The sequence below is a fragment of the Thamnophis sirtalis genome, unplaced genomic scaffold (genome assembly GCF_051295495.1).
Source record: "Thamnophis sirtalis isolate CommonGarterSnake01/CBP01778 unplaced genomic scaffold, rThaSir2_p1.2 scaffold_13, whole genome shotgun sequence".
Classification (NCBI taxonomy): Eukaryota; Metazoa; Chordata; class Lepidosauria; order Squamata; family Natricidae; genus Thamnophis; species Thamnophis sirtalis.
Genome location: NW_028261393.1, coordinates 17628626 through 17642987, shown reverse-complemented (window position 1 = coordinate 17642987; position 14362 = coordinate 17628626). Strand labels below are relative to the sequence as shown.

General features: G+C 45.5%; 1 protein-coding gene across 1 annotated transcript in view; it reads right to left on the bottom strand.

Moving 5' to 3' along the window:
* Window positions 1–9705, bottom strand: part of CD164L2 (CD164 molecule like 2) — a 42692-nt gene extending 32987 nt beyond the window's left edge. The window contains exon 1 of the mRNA XM_087727153.1: window positions 9464–9705. Within this exon, the coding sequence (XP_087583279.1) occupies window positions 9464–9692 (229 nt within the window). The 5' untranslated portion in view covers window positions 9693–9705. The remainder of the gene's footprint in view (window positions 1–9463) is intronic.
* Window positions 9706–14362: the final 4657 nt, after the last annotated feature.

The window sequence follows — 14362 nt, the reverse complement described above, 5'->3', positions numbered from 1 at the left end:
TATCCCTAATCCTTTAGGGAAAAAAAACCCAGGGGTGTTCAAACTTGATAGCTTTAAGACTTGTGGACTTCAACTCCCAGAATTCCTCCTGTCGCTCTTCATCTTGATGATGGGCGGATGGGCAGAGGGAGGGAGCTGGAACCGGTTCTAAACGGCACTGTAGATTTGTGGAACCTCTTCTATAGAAGAGGTTAGAACTGGCAGGAACCCACCCCTGCTACCGTCCCTGTTCTACTGTCCCCATTTATTTGTACGCATTTCCTTTGTTCGTGTCCATGTTTATACTTATACCTGCTTTCTTGTACATGTTTGACAAACTAAATGAATAAACAAAAGGAGGCCAGCTTGGAATGCAGCTCGGGAACCGAGCCGAGAGTGGGAGGCAACCACCAGTAGTGACAGCCAACTCCTTGCAACCAGCTTGCCAATAAGGAGACCGTGTCCAACTTAGCTTGGGAGCTTTTTTTTGTTGTTTACTGAGACAAATACACACGTTCTCTCTTTCTTTCACTTTCTCCCTCCCTCCCTCTCTCTCTCTCTTTAGTTAACCAATTATCTTTGTATAGTGGAAGGTTGATGGGCTCTATTGCCATGGAAACAGTGCTCTGGTTATAGCACTTTAACTAGCAGTGAGTGACTTAACAAGAGCCAGTAAGAAAGCAGGACTTGGTTCCCCAAATTCTTAGCAGGTTGGTGTGTGTGTGTGAGAGAGAGTGTGTGTGCATGCGCCTGCATGTTGTTAAAAGAGCCCAGCTATTTTTGTCACCACACACAAGCGGAGAGAAATTGGATGCTTTGCCCAATGGTTTCAAATCTTGGCACACTGTGCCATCGGACAGGGGGGAAAGAGAGGGGAAAAACACTGCTTGCTTCAAGATCTCCTCCCATCTGTTCCAACCAGCCCATTTCACGGAGGCTTGTTCACACATTTAACAATAGCCCTGCCTTGTCCCTGCCATCAGCGACTCTTGGGCAAGGGACAGGAGAAGCAAAGCTGCCCACTTTCCCATCTGCTGCACTAGGGAGTCTTTCTCAGCATCTGGAAAGGCCGCTGACCTCCAAAATCAGCATCCTAATAAACAGGAGCGCGATTTATTTCCCCCCCCCCAAAATAAAGCTCACTCCTGAGTAAGTGTGCTGGCAAGTGTGATCTGCAAGCACAGCTCCAAGTAGACCAGTGTTTCTCAACCTTGGCGACTTGAAGTCCTATGGACTTCAACTCCTAGAATCCCCCAGTCAGCACAGCTGGCTGGGGGATTCTTGGAGTTGAAGTCCACAGGACTTCAAGTCGCCAAGGTTGAGAAACACTAAAGTAGACAGATACGGAAATGCTATTATTAGCATTGGTTGCATGGTGAGCCAGATGTTCAGACTGGATTTGGCATTTTTATCCATCCAGCGAGTCCTTCCCAGGGACCTGGGAAAGGCAGACATGGATGCTTGATGATGCTATTAAAGGTATTGTCTTGGGTTGTTCTGAGTACAGCTGCATCTTGCAATTGACTGGCGGCGATATTGTCAATGCCAGTGATTTTGTGAATGCCTCCATTACTACTGTCAAATGCATGTGCCACCAATAACTCTGCTCCCAGAGGAAGACCGTAGCTTAAAAGGAAAACTGCAGCTCAATGAGCGAGCATCTCAACGAGCTAGTTTTTCTAGCTTCAGCTAAGAAATATTTGGATCTGAAATCCTACAGAATAGTTACCATCAATGTACAAGTCCAGGTTATTACAGGGTACATTCCTGATTTGCAAAGAAACCCACTCCAGTCACACACACACACACACACGTGCATACACATATGTGTGTGTGCGCGTGTGTGGGTGTGTATCAGGAGGTATTCAGCCAGTTCTGACCACTTCTGGAGAACCGGTAGCGGAAATTTTGAGTAGTTTGGAGAACCGATAAATACCACCTCTGACCACCCCTGCCCCCATCTATTCTCTGCCTCCTGAGTCCCAACTGATTGGGAGGGAATGGAGACTTTGCAGTATCCTTTCCCTGCCACGCCCACCAAGCTACGCCCACAGAACTGGTAGTAAAAGTTTTTGCAGTAACCTTCCCCTGGAGTGGGGAGGGAATGGTGATTTTGCAGTATCCTTCCCATGCCATGCCTGGGAATATGTGTGTGTGTGTATGTGTATATGTGTATATATATATATATATATATATATATATATATATATATATATATATATATATATATATATATATATATATATATATATATATATATATATATATATATATATATATATATATATATATATATACATACATACATATATATATATATATACATATATATATATATACATATATATATATATATATATATATATATATATATATATATATACATACATACATACATACATACATACATACATACATACATATATATATATATATATATATATATATATATATATATAGCATTTGTGCTGATAAATAAATAAAGGGAGACTAGTATAGATCTATTTCAAGCTATTTAGCTCTCATCAGTTAGCCATACCCTTACTGGGAATCGAACCTGGGCTGTATTACATATCAGGCAGTTATATTAGCCACTAAGCCACAGGCTCTCTTCCTTTATCAGTTAGGCCAGGGAAATAGGTATGTATTGTGTCACAACCCCTGGTATGCCCAAATATGGGAGGAAGCATACTGCTTCCTTTCTCTGTCTATCGGCTCATCACAAGAGACCATCACGACAGAATATATAATAAAATAAGCCCTAGCATGATTTTTCAGGATGCTCGTAATATAAGCCCTCCCCCACCCCCTAAAATAAGCTCCAGTTAAGATCATCAGCCAGAAGGAGGCAATTCGTGTCATATTTTCCCCAAAATTTGCTTGCTGGGGAATTCTGGGAGTTGAGGTCCACCCATCTTAAAGTTGCCAGGGTTGGGAAGCCTTTACCTTACAGCAGGGGTGTCCAAACCTGGGAACTTTAAGACTTGTGGACTTCAACTCAGCCAGCCAAGTTCCCAAGTTTGGACATCCATGCCTTACAGGATGGTGCTTTCAAAGTTGCCAAGATTGGGAAACCCTGCTGTGAGGCAAATATGATCCAGTCTGCTTAAGACATTGTAGATAACTGGAGTAGAAGCTCGGCCTTCTTTGATATTTGTGCACACACAAACACACCGATCTTGCAGCGCGTCCAGCAAGCGCCACCTCTTTTCCAAAACAGCCTGCCCAGGTCCCAAGCTTTGCCTTGCAAAACAGTTGCTGGCATCCCTAATCTCCAGGTCACCCACATGCACTTCTGCACGTATTCCCAGAGGGTGTTTTATAATTGATAAAATAATAGTTTGACATTTGACTCTGCCCTCAAGGCCTCATTTGGGGAGGGACGCCGATTGGTAGACTCCAGGACTCGAATGGAAAGACGGAACAAAACAGGTCACACCAGCATGAAATCCACCCGCTGCTGCCCCAGGGGAGAGACAATCACAGGAGAGCAGGTGTTTCAAAGAGTCTGCACAACACTTTCCATTCTTGCCTGTAAAGCACATGGACTATAAAGCTTCAGGAGGAAGGCATCCCTGCTTTCTTCTCCTATTTCCATGGATTCAGATTACACGACGTGCATCACTAATTTCCTTTCTCAGATAACAACTGCCCTGAATTAATACCTGGACGATAGTGAGTTGAAAAGATCCATGCTCGCAAAGACCCAGATTGCCACAGATGCCTCCAAAATCTCGCTTACTATATTGTTTTCAATGTGATCTAGTGACCTCCCAGCATGCTAAGCTTGGTAGTGTTAACTTCATGTTTTTTGTTTATATTTAGGCAGGGGTGAGATTCAGCCAGTTCGGACCAGTTTGAATGAACCGGATGCTAATTTTACACCTGGTTTGCCGAGGATTGGCTGACCCTGCCCCACCTAACCCTCCTCTCATAGGTGTCTCCGACCAGACTGGGTAAGAGCAGAGGATAAGTCTGACCAAGATTTATACCCCCTTTGCAGAGGTGGGATTCAGTCGGTTCACACCTGTTTGGGCGATTTTACATCTGGTTTGCCGAATTGGCAGTTGCAAGGACTGGCTGGCCATGCCCTGCCCCGCCCTCCCCTCCCAGGAGTCTCCACACAGCTCATTTTGGATGGCAGGTAAGTGTAGGGCCGCACGGAGGCTCTGGGAGGGTGAAAAATGGGCCTTCTGGAAGTCCAGAAACAGGCCTGTTTCCAGCCTCCGGAGGACCTCCGGAGGTTGTGGGAGGCCATTTATGCCCTCCTGGAGGCTCGAGGAAAGCCCCCAGAGCCTGGGGAAGGTGAAAACATCCCGCCCTGTTGTGGTGCAGGAGGCCGAGTAGGCCCTGCCCATCATGGCCACGCCCACCCAGCAACTGGGCAGAAAACCAGTTGCTAAATTTTTTGAATCCCACCCCTGTAATTTAGCCTCTTATAGGAGAGTCACTTTGGGCAGTGTGATAGGTGGCATAGAAATTTAGCAATACTGAGTGAAAACATCTAGGCTTGCAAAGACCCAGGTTTGCACAGATGCCTCCAACATCTGGCTTGCTCCATGGTTTTCCATGTGGCCCAGTGACTTCCCAGTATGCTATGTTTATACTGCAACCAATTTTGGTCACCATAGTACAAAAAAGATATTGAGACTTTGGAAAAAGTTCACAGAAGAGCAAATAGGTTGATCAAAGGCCTGGAGACTAAAGAAACGGCAGCAGGATTTGGGTTTGGCTAGTACTCTAAAGGAAAGAAGAATTAGGGGTGACATAACAACAGTTTTCCAGTATTGGAGGGGCTGCCACAAAGAAGAGAGGGTCAAATTATTCTCCAAAGCCCCAGAAGGCAAGACAAGAAACAATTGTTGGAAACTAATCAAAGAGAGAAGCAACCTGGAATTAAGGAGAAATTTTCTAACAGTGTGGAGAATTAACCGGTGGAACAGCTTCCCTCCAGAAATTGTGGGAGCTCCATCACTGGAGGTTTTAAGAAGAGACTGGACAATCACTTGTCTGAGACGGTATAGGTTTTCCTACTTGAGCAGGGAGCTGGACTAGAAGACCTCCAAGGTCCCTTCCAGCTCTGTTCTGTTGGTGTTAACCTCATTTTTTCATTTATATGTCCCATGTTTTGGGAACCTAGCTTATTTAATTAGTTGATAGGTCAATGTCCCAAAGCTGCTTTTTCAAGAGGCAACTGGACATTTTGGTTTTTCCCTGAAGACATTTCGTTTCCCACCCAAGAAGCTTCTTCAGCTTCTTGAATGAGAAGCAAAACGTCTTCAAAGAAACACAAGGAAGTCCAGTTGCCTCTTGAAAAAGGGCTCAGTACCCCAGTTCATCACGGTCTGTGAACCCAGCTAGTTGCGTGACACATTCTGCATTGCTGCCTTATTTGCAAGGTCTCGTGAGCCATCCCCCCAAATGTTAAATGTGCCCATCGGCTATGAAAATGTTACGCAGCCCTGCGCTACTGACTTGTTTGCTGCATTAAGCCCAGTTGAATTGAGCTCACCCAACCCGTTAAGGCAGAAGTCATACAAAGTGTACAACGACACAACGTTCAGCCGTGGAACACATACAAAAAAATTCCTGCTCAACAACAGGTTGGTGCAAGAGGGATGTGCCAGCGTCTATCAGACTGTTCTAATGAATGGGCTGATAGCTTTGAAAGGGAGGGGGAAACAAGAGTAGGCGAAAAACTAAAGTATGACTCCATCTGTATTACTAAACCACTTTCCTAAAATACTCCATCTCCAACACCAAGACAGATTGGCATTAAGCATGCTACCAAGTGAGGGAGAAAAAGAATGAATATGAATATATGTTTCTGCAGCACGCCCTGTTACAGGAATCACTGGCAGGGGGTTGTGGCCCGCCAGCGGCCAGCAGAACTGGCAGAAGAGTTGGACATTGAGGAGGTTGGGGAGAAACATGGGCCAGTCCTGGAGGCTTGGGAAGGCTTGGATGAGGGCTCTGTGTCGGAGGCAGAGAGGGGGCCAGGGACGTCTGACAGTTCTCAGCTGCCTTCAGAACTAGACATTAGTGAGGCAGAGGAACAGCTGGAGCCTGTTCCCAGTGTGCGCATGCGCAAAGCTGCCAGAAGAAAATAACAGCTCAGAAATCAAAGTCAACTCAGGAGTAAAGCCACAGGTAGATGGTAAATGACCCCTCCTATAAGAAATAAAAGAGGACCGAAAGGGGAGTGAGCTTTTGCAGCAAACAATTTGTTCATTCGTTCCAGGAGTGTGAAGATCTGTCCGTGAATCTCAGAGACTCTGTGCCAAGTCTTTCCTTGCACAGCACCTCATTTGGAAAATATTTACATGGCAGCTTTCCAAGCTAGATAAGGTCTGTGGTCATAAATTTGCCTTTGAAAGACTGTTTGTCAGGCTGAATATGAATGAGAGGAGTTGACATTTGTTTAATAAAAGGGGTTTTGTCAGGACCAGGAATCTGCTTCGTGCTTTTTGGGGAAGCCCAAATCAGAACAGTAGGAATGAGTTTGTGGACCACATGGGCATTTTGTGGTACAAACATTGCACACTGGCCTTTTTGGAAGGGACTATCAAACCCAGGATTCCCCAAATTTGGAATAAATCTGTCCTAAATATGGAGACAATCCTCGACTTACAGAAGTTCATTTAGTGACCATTCAAAGTTACAACGGCACTGAAAAAAGTGAGCAGTGATCGTTTTTCATTCTTACGACTGTTGCAGCATCTCCATGGTCACGGGATCAAAATTCAGCTGCTTGGCAACTGACTCATCTTTATGACAGTTGCCGTGTCCTGCGGTCATGTGATCCTCTTTTGCAACCTTCTGACAAGCAAAGTCATGGAAAATCCAGATTCACTTAACCACCATATTACTAACTTAACAAATGCAATGATTTACTTAACAACTGTGGTGAGAAAAGGCATAAAATGGGGCAAAACTCACTTAACAAATGTTTCACTTAACATCAATTTTGGGCTCAATTGCAGTTGTAACTCGAGGACTACCTGTATAATAATTATATTAGACCTCTTCAGTTGCATATCAATACTATCGGGTGCCCATACTGAAAACTCTGCATTTGGGGTGGATTTAGGCTTTCAAGATCTGTAGGTTGAAAAAGAAATGAACTCATCACAGGTCTTCACTTCTGTAGAAAAGATTCACCATACTTATTACTTTTTCTCTAATTAAGCCGAACTCTAGTTGGATTACAGCTATCTTGACCAAAGGACAAAAGTAAATTAAAAAGGAATCTTGGTTGGTGGAACCAAGCCTTTTCCTACCCCCCCCCCAAAATCTGGAGGCTTTTAGCCTCACAACTAGTTGCAAAGTGCTATGTTCAAGGCTTAACTTCCCCTACAGTCTTGCATTATATTACCAGGTAAATAACTGAGCTGCCAATGTCAAGACAATTAAGAATTCAACATATATTATTCATGTATTAACTGCAGCTAGAATTGCATTTGCACAAAACTGGAAAAGTGAAGAGATTCCTACTGATGAGGATGTGATTAGGAGCATATTAGAATGTGCAGAAATGAATAGGTTAACACTTGCAATTAAAAGAGAAGGAACAAACTGAATATTATACCATATGGGAACTATTCTACCAATGAATAGAAAATAAATATGAAAGTTGGAAATAAAAGTAGATTGGTGACATATAGAAAATATATCAATAGAATTAAATGAGTTAAACTGAAGATTGCTACAATATTAGATATGTTAAGTATATCACTAATAAGTTAAGAGTAGACAAATAATGAATATGGCTGTAAATTTTAATTACTATTGCACAAGACATTTGTACCCAGATGACACAGTTTAATGGAAGATGGATTGTTTGTATTAAAATAAAATTTAATTTAAAAAAAAAAAGAATTCAACATATACATGTGAATCAGAGGAATGGGTGATCTGGGAGAATGACCATCAGATTTTCACCAAGAAGATCTGGGTTCAAACCCAGAGACATCAATAAAGCCTATTGGCTGTGTTCCCATATCACATTTAGTGATAGTAGAAGTACCATCCTGAATTAATATGTGGAGTATGCAGCATAGTAATTTTGTAATTATTACCTGGATTTGGGCAAATAAGCTCTCTTCGCACAATCTACCATGTCAGGAAAAAAGTTTAATTTAAACCAAGTTCGGGATGTGGTGCAAACACAAGCATTGGGGTGTTTACTATATCAAGTTGCAGGACTTCAACTATTCTGAGATTTCAAAAGAACCAGTTTTATACTTATTCTCACCTCACTGCTGGGTTTTTGTGAAAAACAACGTGGGAGGGGGGAAATCTTGGAGGAAGGGCACATAATAAACATTAAGGTAAAGATTAGGACCCTCCACAAGAAAGCAATTTCTGCTCTCTAGAGTAAGGAGAGGGACTAAATAGAACTTGATGCTCTTAAGAAGGCAGATGACCTAATTTTTACAGCATGCTCTGCCGAAGCCTTCAACAAGTTTTCCCAACCCGTGGACAGGGATGATTGCAGTTATAGTCCAATCGCTCTCTCTAGAGCAGGGGTCTCCAACCTTGGCAACTTTAAGCCTGGTGGACTTCAACTCCCTGAATTCCCCACTCATCAAAGTTGCCAAAGCCAAGCTGGCTGGGGAATTCTGGGAGTTGAAGTCCTTCCAGACCTAAAGTCACCAAGGTTGGAGACCCCTGCTCTAGATGGCCCCAGATAGTTGTTTGGGAGGGGCAGATAGACTCAAGGCAGAGCATGTTGGGGGAAAGGAAAACTTTGCATTCATTTATCTCCCCACCTTTCCCATGTACTTCCCAGCACCCATTGCAAAGCCACCCTGAGGCCAGAGGTCGCCACAATTTTGCACCCACCCCTGAGTCCCCAACCCTGAGAGCAGCAAAGCGACAACCAGCTGGGCGTCCCAAGTGGATGGGTGAGAGAAAATGGAGGGCAGCAGATGAGAAAGAGAAAGAGACAGAGAGAGAGAAAATAGAGAGAAAGAGAGACAGAAAGAGACACACACACACAGAGAGAAACAGAGAGAGAGAAACAGAGAGAGAGAGAGAGAAAGGAAGACAGCGAGAGAGACAGAAAGAGACACACACACACACAGAGAGAGAAACAGAAAGAGAGAGAGAGGAAGACAGAGAGAGAGAAAGACAGACAGAAAGACAGACAGAGAAAGAGACAGAGAGAGGGGGAGACAGAGAGAGAGAAAGAGAGAGAGAGAAACAGAAAAAGACAGAGAAAGAGAGAGAGAAAGGAAGACAGCGAGAGAGACAGAAAGAGACACACAGAGAGAGAAAGAGAGAGAGAGAAACAGAAAGAGAGAGAGAGGAAGACAGAGAGAGAGAGAGAAAAAGAGAGACAGAAAGACAGAGAAAAAGACAGAGAGAGGGGGAGACAGAGAGAGAGTGAGAATGAGAGAAAGAAACAGAGACAGAGAGAGAGAGAGAAAGAAAGAAAGAAAGAGAGAGAGACAGAGACAGAGACTACCTCGATCTCACCCACCTGCCTGGCTGGGGAGCAAGCCTGGCACCCACAGCAGAGCGCAGAGCAGCGCCGCCCGGAGCTCCCAGAAGTGGGCCGGGGCGGGCATGGCTGGGACTTCTCCGGCGGGCCAAGCCAAAGCGGCAGCGACTTGAGCGGTGCTTTTTCCAGTCACTTTGGAAACGAGGCTCGCCTGGAAAGCGCTCGGCAGAGGGGGAAGCGCCGGTGGCGGGGCGGCGAGCAAGCACATGCGCGCAGGGCGGAAAAAAGAAGGGGAAAAAAATAGCAAAGCTGGGGGTGGGGCAGGCAGGTGAGTCGGCTGGGCGGGGCAGGGGGCTCCTCCCCTGTTTCCTGCCCCTTCCCGCCCCCTCGGAAAAAGGAGAAGCGCTCGGTGGCGCTCGGTGCCAGGAATTGAGCTGGGATGCCCGGTTCGGAGTTTAACCTGTTGGGTTATAACTCCCACATGCCTCACATAGCTGGAGGGTCGGGGCAAGGGCTGGGGCACATCATTTAGACCAGTGTACGGAGAGTCTCAGCCATCCAGGTCATTTGCCTCCTAAAGGTGCTTTTTCAAGAGGCAACAGGACTTTCTGATTTTTCTTTTAAGACGTTTCGCTTCTCATCCAAGAAGCTTCTTCAGCTCTGCTGGGATGGTGGGGAATGGAAGGATTTATACTCCTTGCAGACAGCTGGTCATTTGCATATTTTTGGAGGGTCCTTGAAGCCCTTGGAGGACCCTGTCCTCAGGGTCACCTGAGTGGTGCAAATGGTTCCTGTAGCCTGCAATTTTTCTCTCTGGAAATCCCTTCCTGCTCCCACACCATCCCAAGGGTCTTCATCCCAAATTGCATAGCTAAAAGTCTGCAGAGATGCTCAGTCATCCAGGTTGTGGTTGTCCCGAAGGTGCTTTCTCCCCCACTCCCAAAGGGGCAACTGGCTTTGCTTTGAAGACGTTTCGCTTCTATAGCAATAGCAATAGCAGTTAGACTTATATACCGCTTCATAGGGCTTTTAGCCCTCTCTAAGCAGTTTACAGAGTCAGCATATTGCCCCCACAGTCTGGGTCCTCATTTCACCCACCTCGGAAGGATGGAAGGCTGAGTCAACCCTGAGCCGGTGAGATTAGAACTGCTGAACTGCAGATAACAGTCAGCTGAAGTGGCCTGCAGTGCTGCATTTAACCACTGCGCCACCTCGGCTCTAATCCACCCCGGCTCTAATCTAATCTTCTCATCCAAGAAGCTCTGAAAGTGTATCACTAAATGTCCGTGGAGATTCTCACTCATCCAGGTCACAGTGTTGTCCCAGAGCTGAAGAACCTTCTTGGATGAGAAGCAAAACGTCTTCAAAGAAAAGCCAGAAAGTCCAGTTGCCTCTTGGGGAAAAAAAAAACACTTTTGGGATTTAGACCAGGGGTTCCCAACCTTTTGGGCATCAGGGACCAGTTGCATGGAGAGAGGCTTTTGCGTGGACCAGAAGAGTCGTAAAATGGGGGCAAAACTCACTTAATGCATTTCTCACTAAGCAATCTAAATTCTGGGCCCCATTGTGGTTGTAAGTCGAGGACTACCTGTCCTACCCATAGGAGTGAGAAGGGATTTTTCCAAAAAACAGACCTGGTTTGGTTCATTGGCAGCACTCTTACCAATAGACATTATCACCCTTTAGATCAGCAGTCACCAACTGGTGATCCGCGAAAATTTTTGGGTGGTCCGCAAAAAAATTATTTGCATTTTTTATATTGCATTAAATCAGGGATCCTCAAACTATGGCCCCTGGGTCAGATATGTGCAATGAACGTTTGTGTGCTGCAGAGAGTAACCTCTTTTGGGTCCTTTTGTGTGGGTCGGAGGGGGGGGCAGAAATTCCGACTTGGGGTCAGCTTCAACCTCCTGGTGTCGGGCTTTGGACGAAGGCTGGAGGGAAGCACCGCTGGTGGCGAAGAGCCAGAGGGCCTCATTCCAGTGGGACTGCATCATGGCCTGGAACTGGCTGACCATCTCAGCGCGCTGAGCCTCCAAGCATCGGTACCTGGCCTTGCACTCCTGCGGGTCTTCCCTCTGCTTGGAAAGCCTATGCTCGTAGTCCTCAGTGAGGTGCTTCTGCTGAGCCTCCTTCTCAGCCAGATCCAATTTCAACTGAGCTGTTTTGCCAATTCTTTCTCATGATGGCTGCTTAGCTCCAACAACTGCTTCCTATTGGGGCCCTAAGGAGCCCGGGGTGAGGCAGGCGAGGAGTGGCTGGGAGGGAGAGGGGAGAGTAGAGGCCAACAAGGCTCCCGTTGACATGAGTGACATTGAGTTGGCCACACCCACCCTGTCACATGACCACCTAGCCATGCCCACCCAGTCGGCCATTAGGCAGATCATATTAGTGGTCTGCGGGATTTAAAATTATGAATTTAGTGGTCCCAGAGATCCGAAAGGTTGGTGAGCCCTGCTCCATATGTGCAGAAGTTTCATTCCCAGATAACCTCTTTCCATACTTGGCTATCTGTATGCAGGGCATCCCCTTGGGGAAGGTAACAAATGAGGACAGGCAAGATGAAATTATAGCAACCTCGGTTACATAACCAAGCCTCCACTGGCTGCAACACACATGCGTACACACACACGCACACACACACACACAAACACACAAACTTACTTTTCCAGCAGAATCCTCTCGCTCAGCCTCAAAATGTATCTTCCCAGTTTTGGATTAGATTCCTTTACCCCCATACATTGTCTGCCAACTCCCTGGAGATAAAGAACAGCCTTTCAATCTGGCATACTTAAAGAATAATCTAAATTAAGAGAGTGCAGAGTTTGGTTCCATTTAGGGAGGGGGAGCAAGGAATCCTACACTTGGCAGCTTTTGCTGTGGCTGATTAATTAGCATGAGAATTAATTGATTCCAAAGTGTTTTGAAAGGGCAACTGACAACAGCCATTTTGGCATAATCTCAAGAAAATCCACAATGGGAGCTTGACTGCACTTAGACTTCTTCATCGGGCAGAACTGTGAAGTAAAGTTAGAAGGCTTTTATTGGACTGGCTCAGATGAGCGGCGTGGTGGCCTAGTGGTGAAGATGCTTGCCTCCCACTCGGAAGGTTGAGAGTTCAATCCTAAGTAGCAGCAGATATTTCTCTCCTAGGATGCAAAGGAAAAAAATACCTGCTGTGAACTCTGTGTGGCATCAGGAAGGGCATCCGTCCAGTAAATGCTCAGCTCCTTCCAGTAAATGCTCAGCTCCCTCCAGTCCCTATTGCACTGGCTCAGACGAGGAAGGGATATCAGTAACATCTTCCATTTGCAAGTCTCCTGAGTTGTAATTGTGGTTGTAAACTGAGGACTACTGTATTTTTCGGAGTATAAGACGCACCGGAATTTAAGACCCACCAAGATTTTGACGAGGCAATTTTAAAAAAAAGTTTTTGCACTCTGCAAACCTCCCAAAAAAGGCCTGTTTTTTGCAAAAATGAGCCTGTTTTTTTCAGAAAAAAAGGGGGGGCATGAATAGCCCTTAGGAGGCTTGCAGAGTGCTCCTGGGGAGGTGGGGGGGGGCAAAAAACAAGCAAAAAATGGCCCGTTTTTTTTGCGAAAAGTGGCCTGTTTTTTGTCAAAAAAAAAGGGCAGGCTGGGGGGGCAAAATTGAGCAAGAAATGGCCCATTCTTTGCTCATTTCTTCCCTCCCCAGCCCCCAGGAGGTCTCTGAAAGCTTCCTACAAGCTATGCATTGTCATTTTGGTGAAGGGGTGCGGTTTCAGGAGGCAAAAAAATGCTATATTCAGTGTATGAGACGCACCCAGATTTTCAGCCTCTTTTTTGAGGGAAAAAGGTGCCTTATACTCTGAAAATTACGGTACCTGAATAGATAGACATAGGTACAGATACAGGTACAAGTATAGAAAGATGTATAAAACTTAGAGGAGAACAATTTTGGATAACATCAATTATATATGAGGTGGCCAACTTGAACAAAGGAACCAAAAGGGAAATTCGGGGATGAAAATGCTGAATTCACTTTCACCAAAGAGTCAGAATTGGTAACATTCATTCCATTGTACGTGTTATGACCAAAGTAACACCTATGTACCTGTGGTGGGATGAAAAGATTTTTACCTCCGGTTCGGTGGGCGTGGCAGGGGAAGGTTACTGCAAAATCCCCATTCCCTCCCAATCAGCTGGGACTCGGGAGGCAGAGAATAGATGGAGGCAGGGGCAGTCAGAGGCGGTATTTACCAGATCTCTGAACTACTCAAAATTTCCGCTACCGGTTCTCCAGAACTGGTCAGAACCTGCTGAATACCACCTCTGTTATGTACGTATCTGGTTCAACTAATTGCAGCTTGCAAGAAGGAGCTGTCTTCTCCAAATTCAGAGCCTCCAGGTATGGACCAATAAACCAGGAGAGCAACGGGGCCCCATCAGCGTAGAACTTTGAGCAACAGCCCAGTGCCACAGTTGTCTTATTCCTGCAATTGTGGTCTTTATATCGTTTCTGTGTGTTAAAATCAACCTTCTTTTCAACCCATCAGGCAAAGTTGGTTGGTGCTGCCACCTGCTGTGGGCTCTTGATATAAAGACTGAGAAATGCCAGGTTATGCGTTTCATTGATCAGCTGCTCTGAAAGATTATAGAGGAGGAGGAGGAGGAGGAGGAGGAGGGGGGGGGACTGTGCTTGAGAGTTATTTGATGATGATTGTGTCACTCAAGGAAAAAGACACAATGTACATGCTAACCTACCCTCCTGTTTCATTTTCCTTCTTTCCCAAGCCACCTTACCCATTTTCACTCTTGCACATTTTGTAGGGCTTCAGACAGTTAGAGGATGGGTTGTCTGCACTATAAAATGCAGTGTGTTTCAAAGCTGTGACATCAGTTTCGCTTATAGGACAGGGGTCTCCAACCTTGGCAACTTCAAGACTTGTGGACTTCA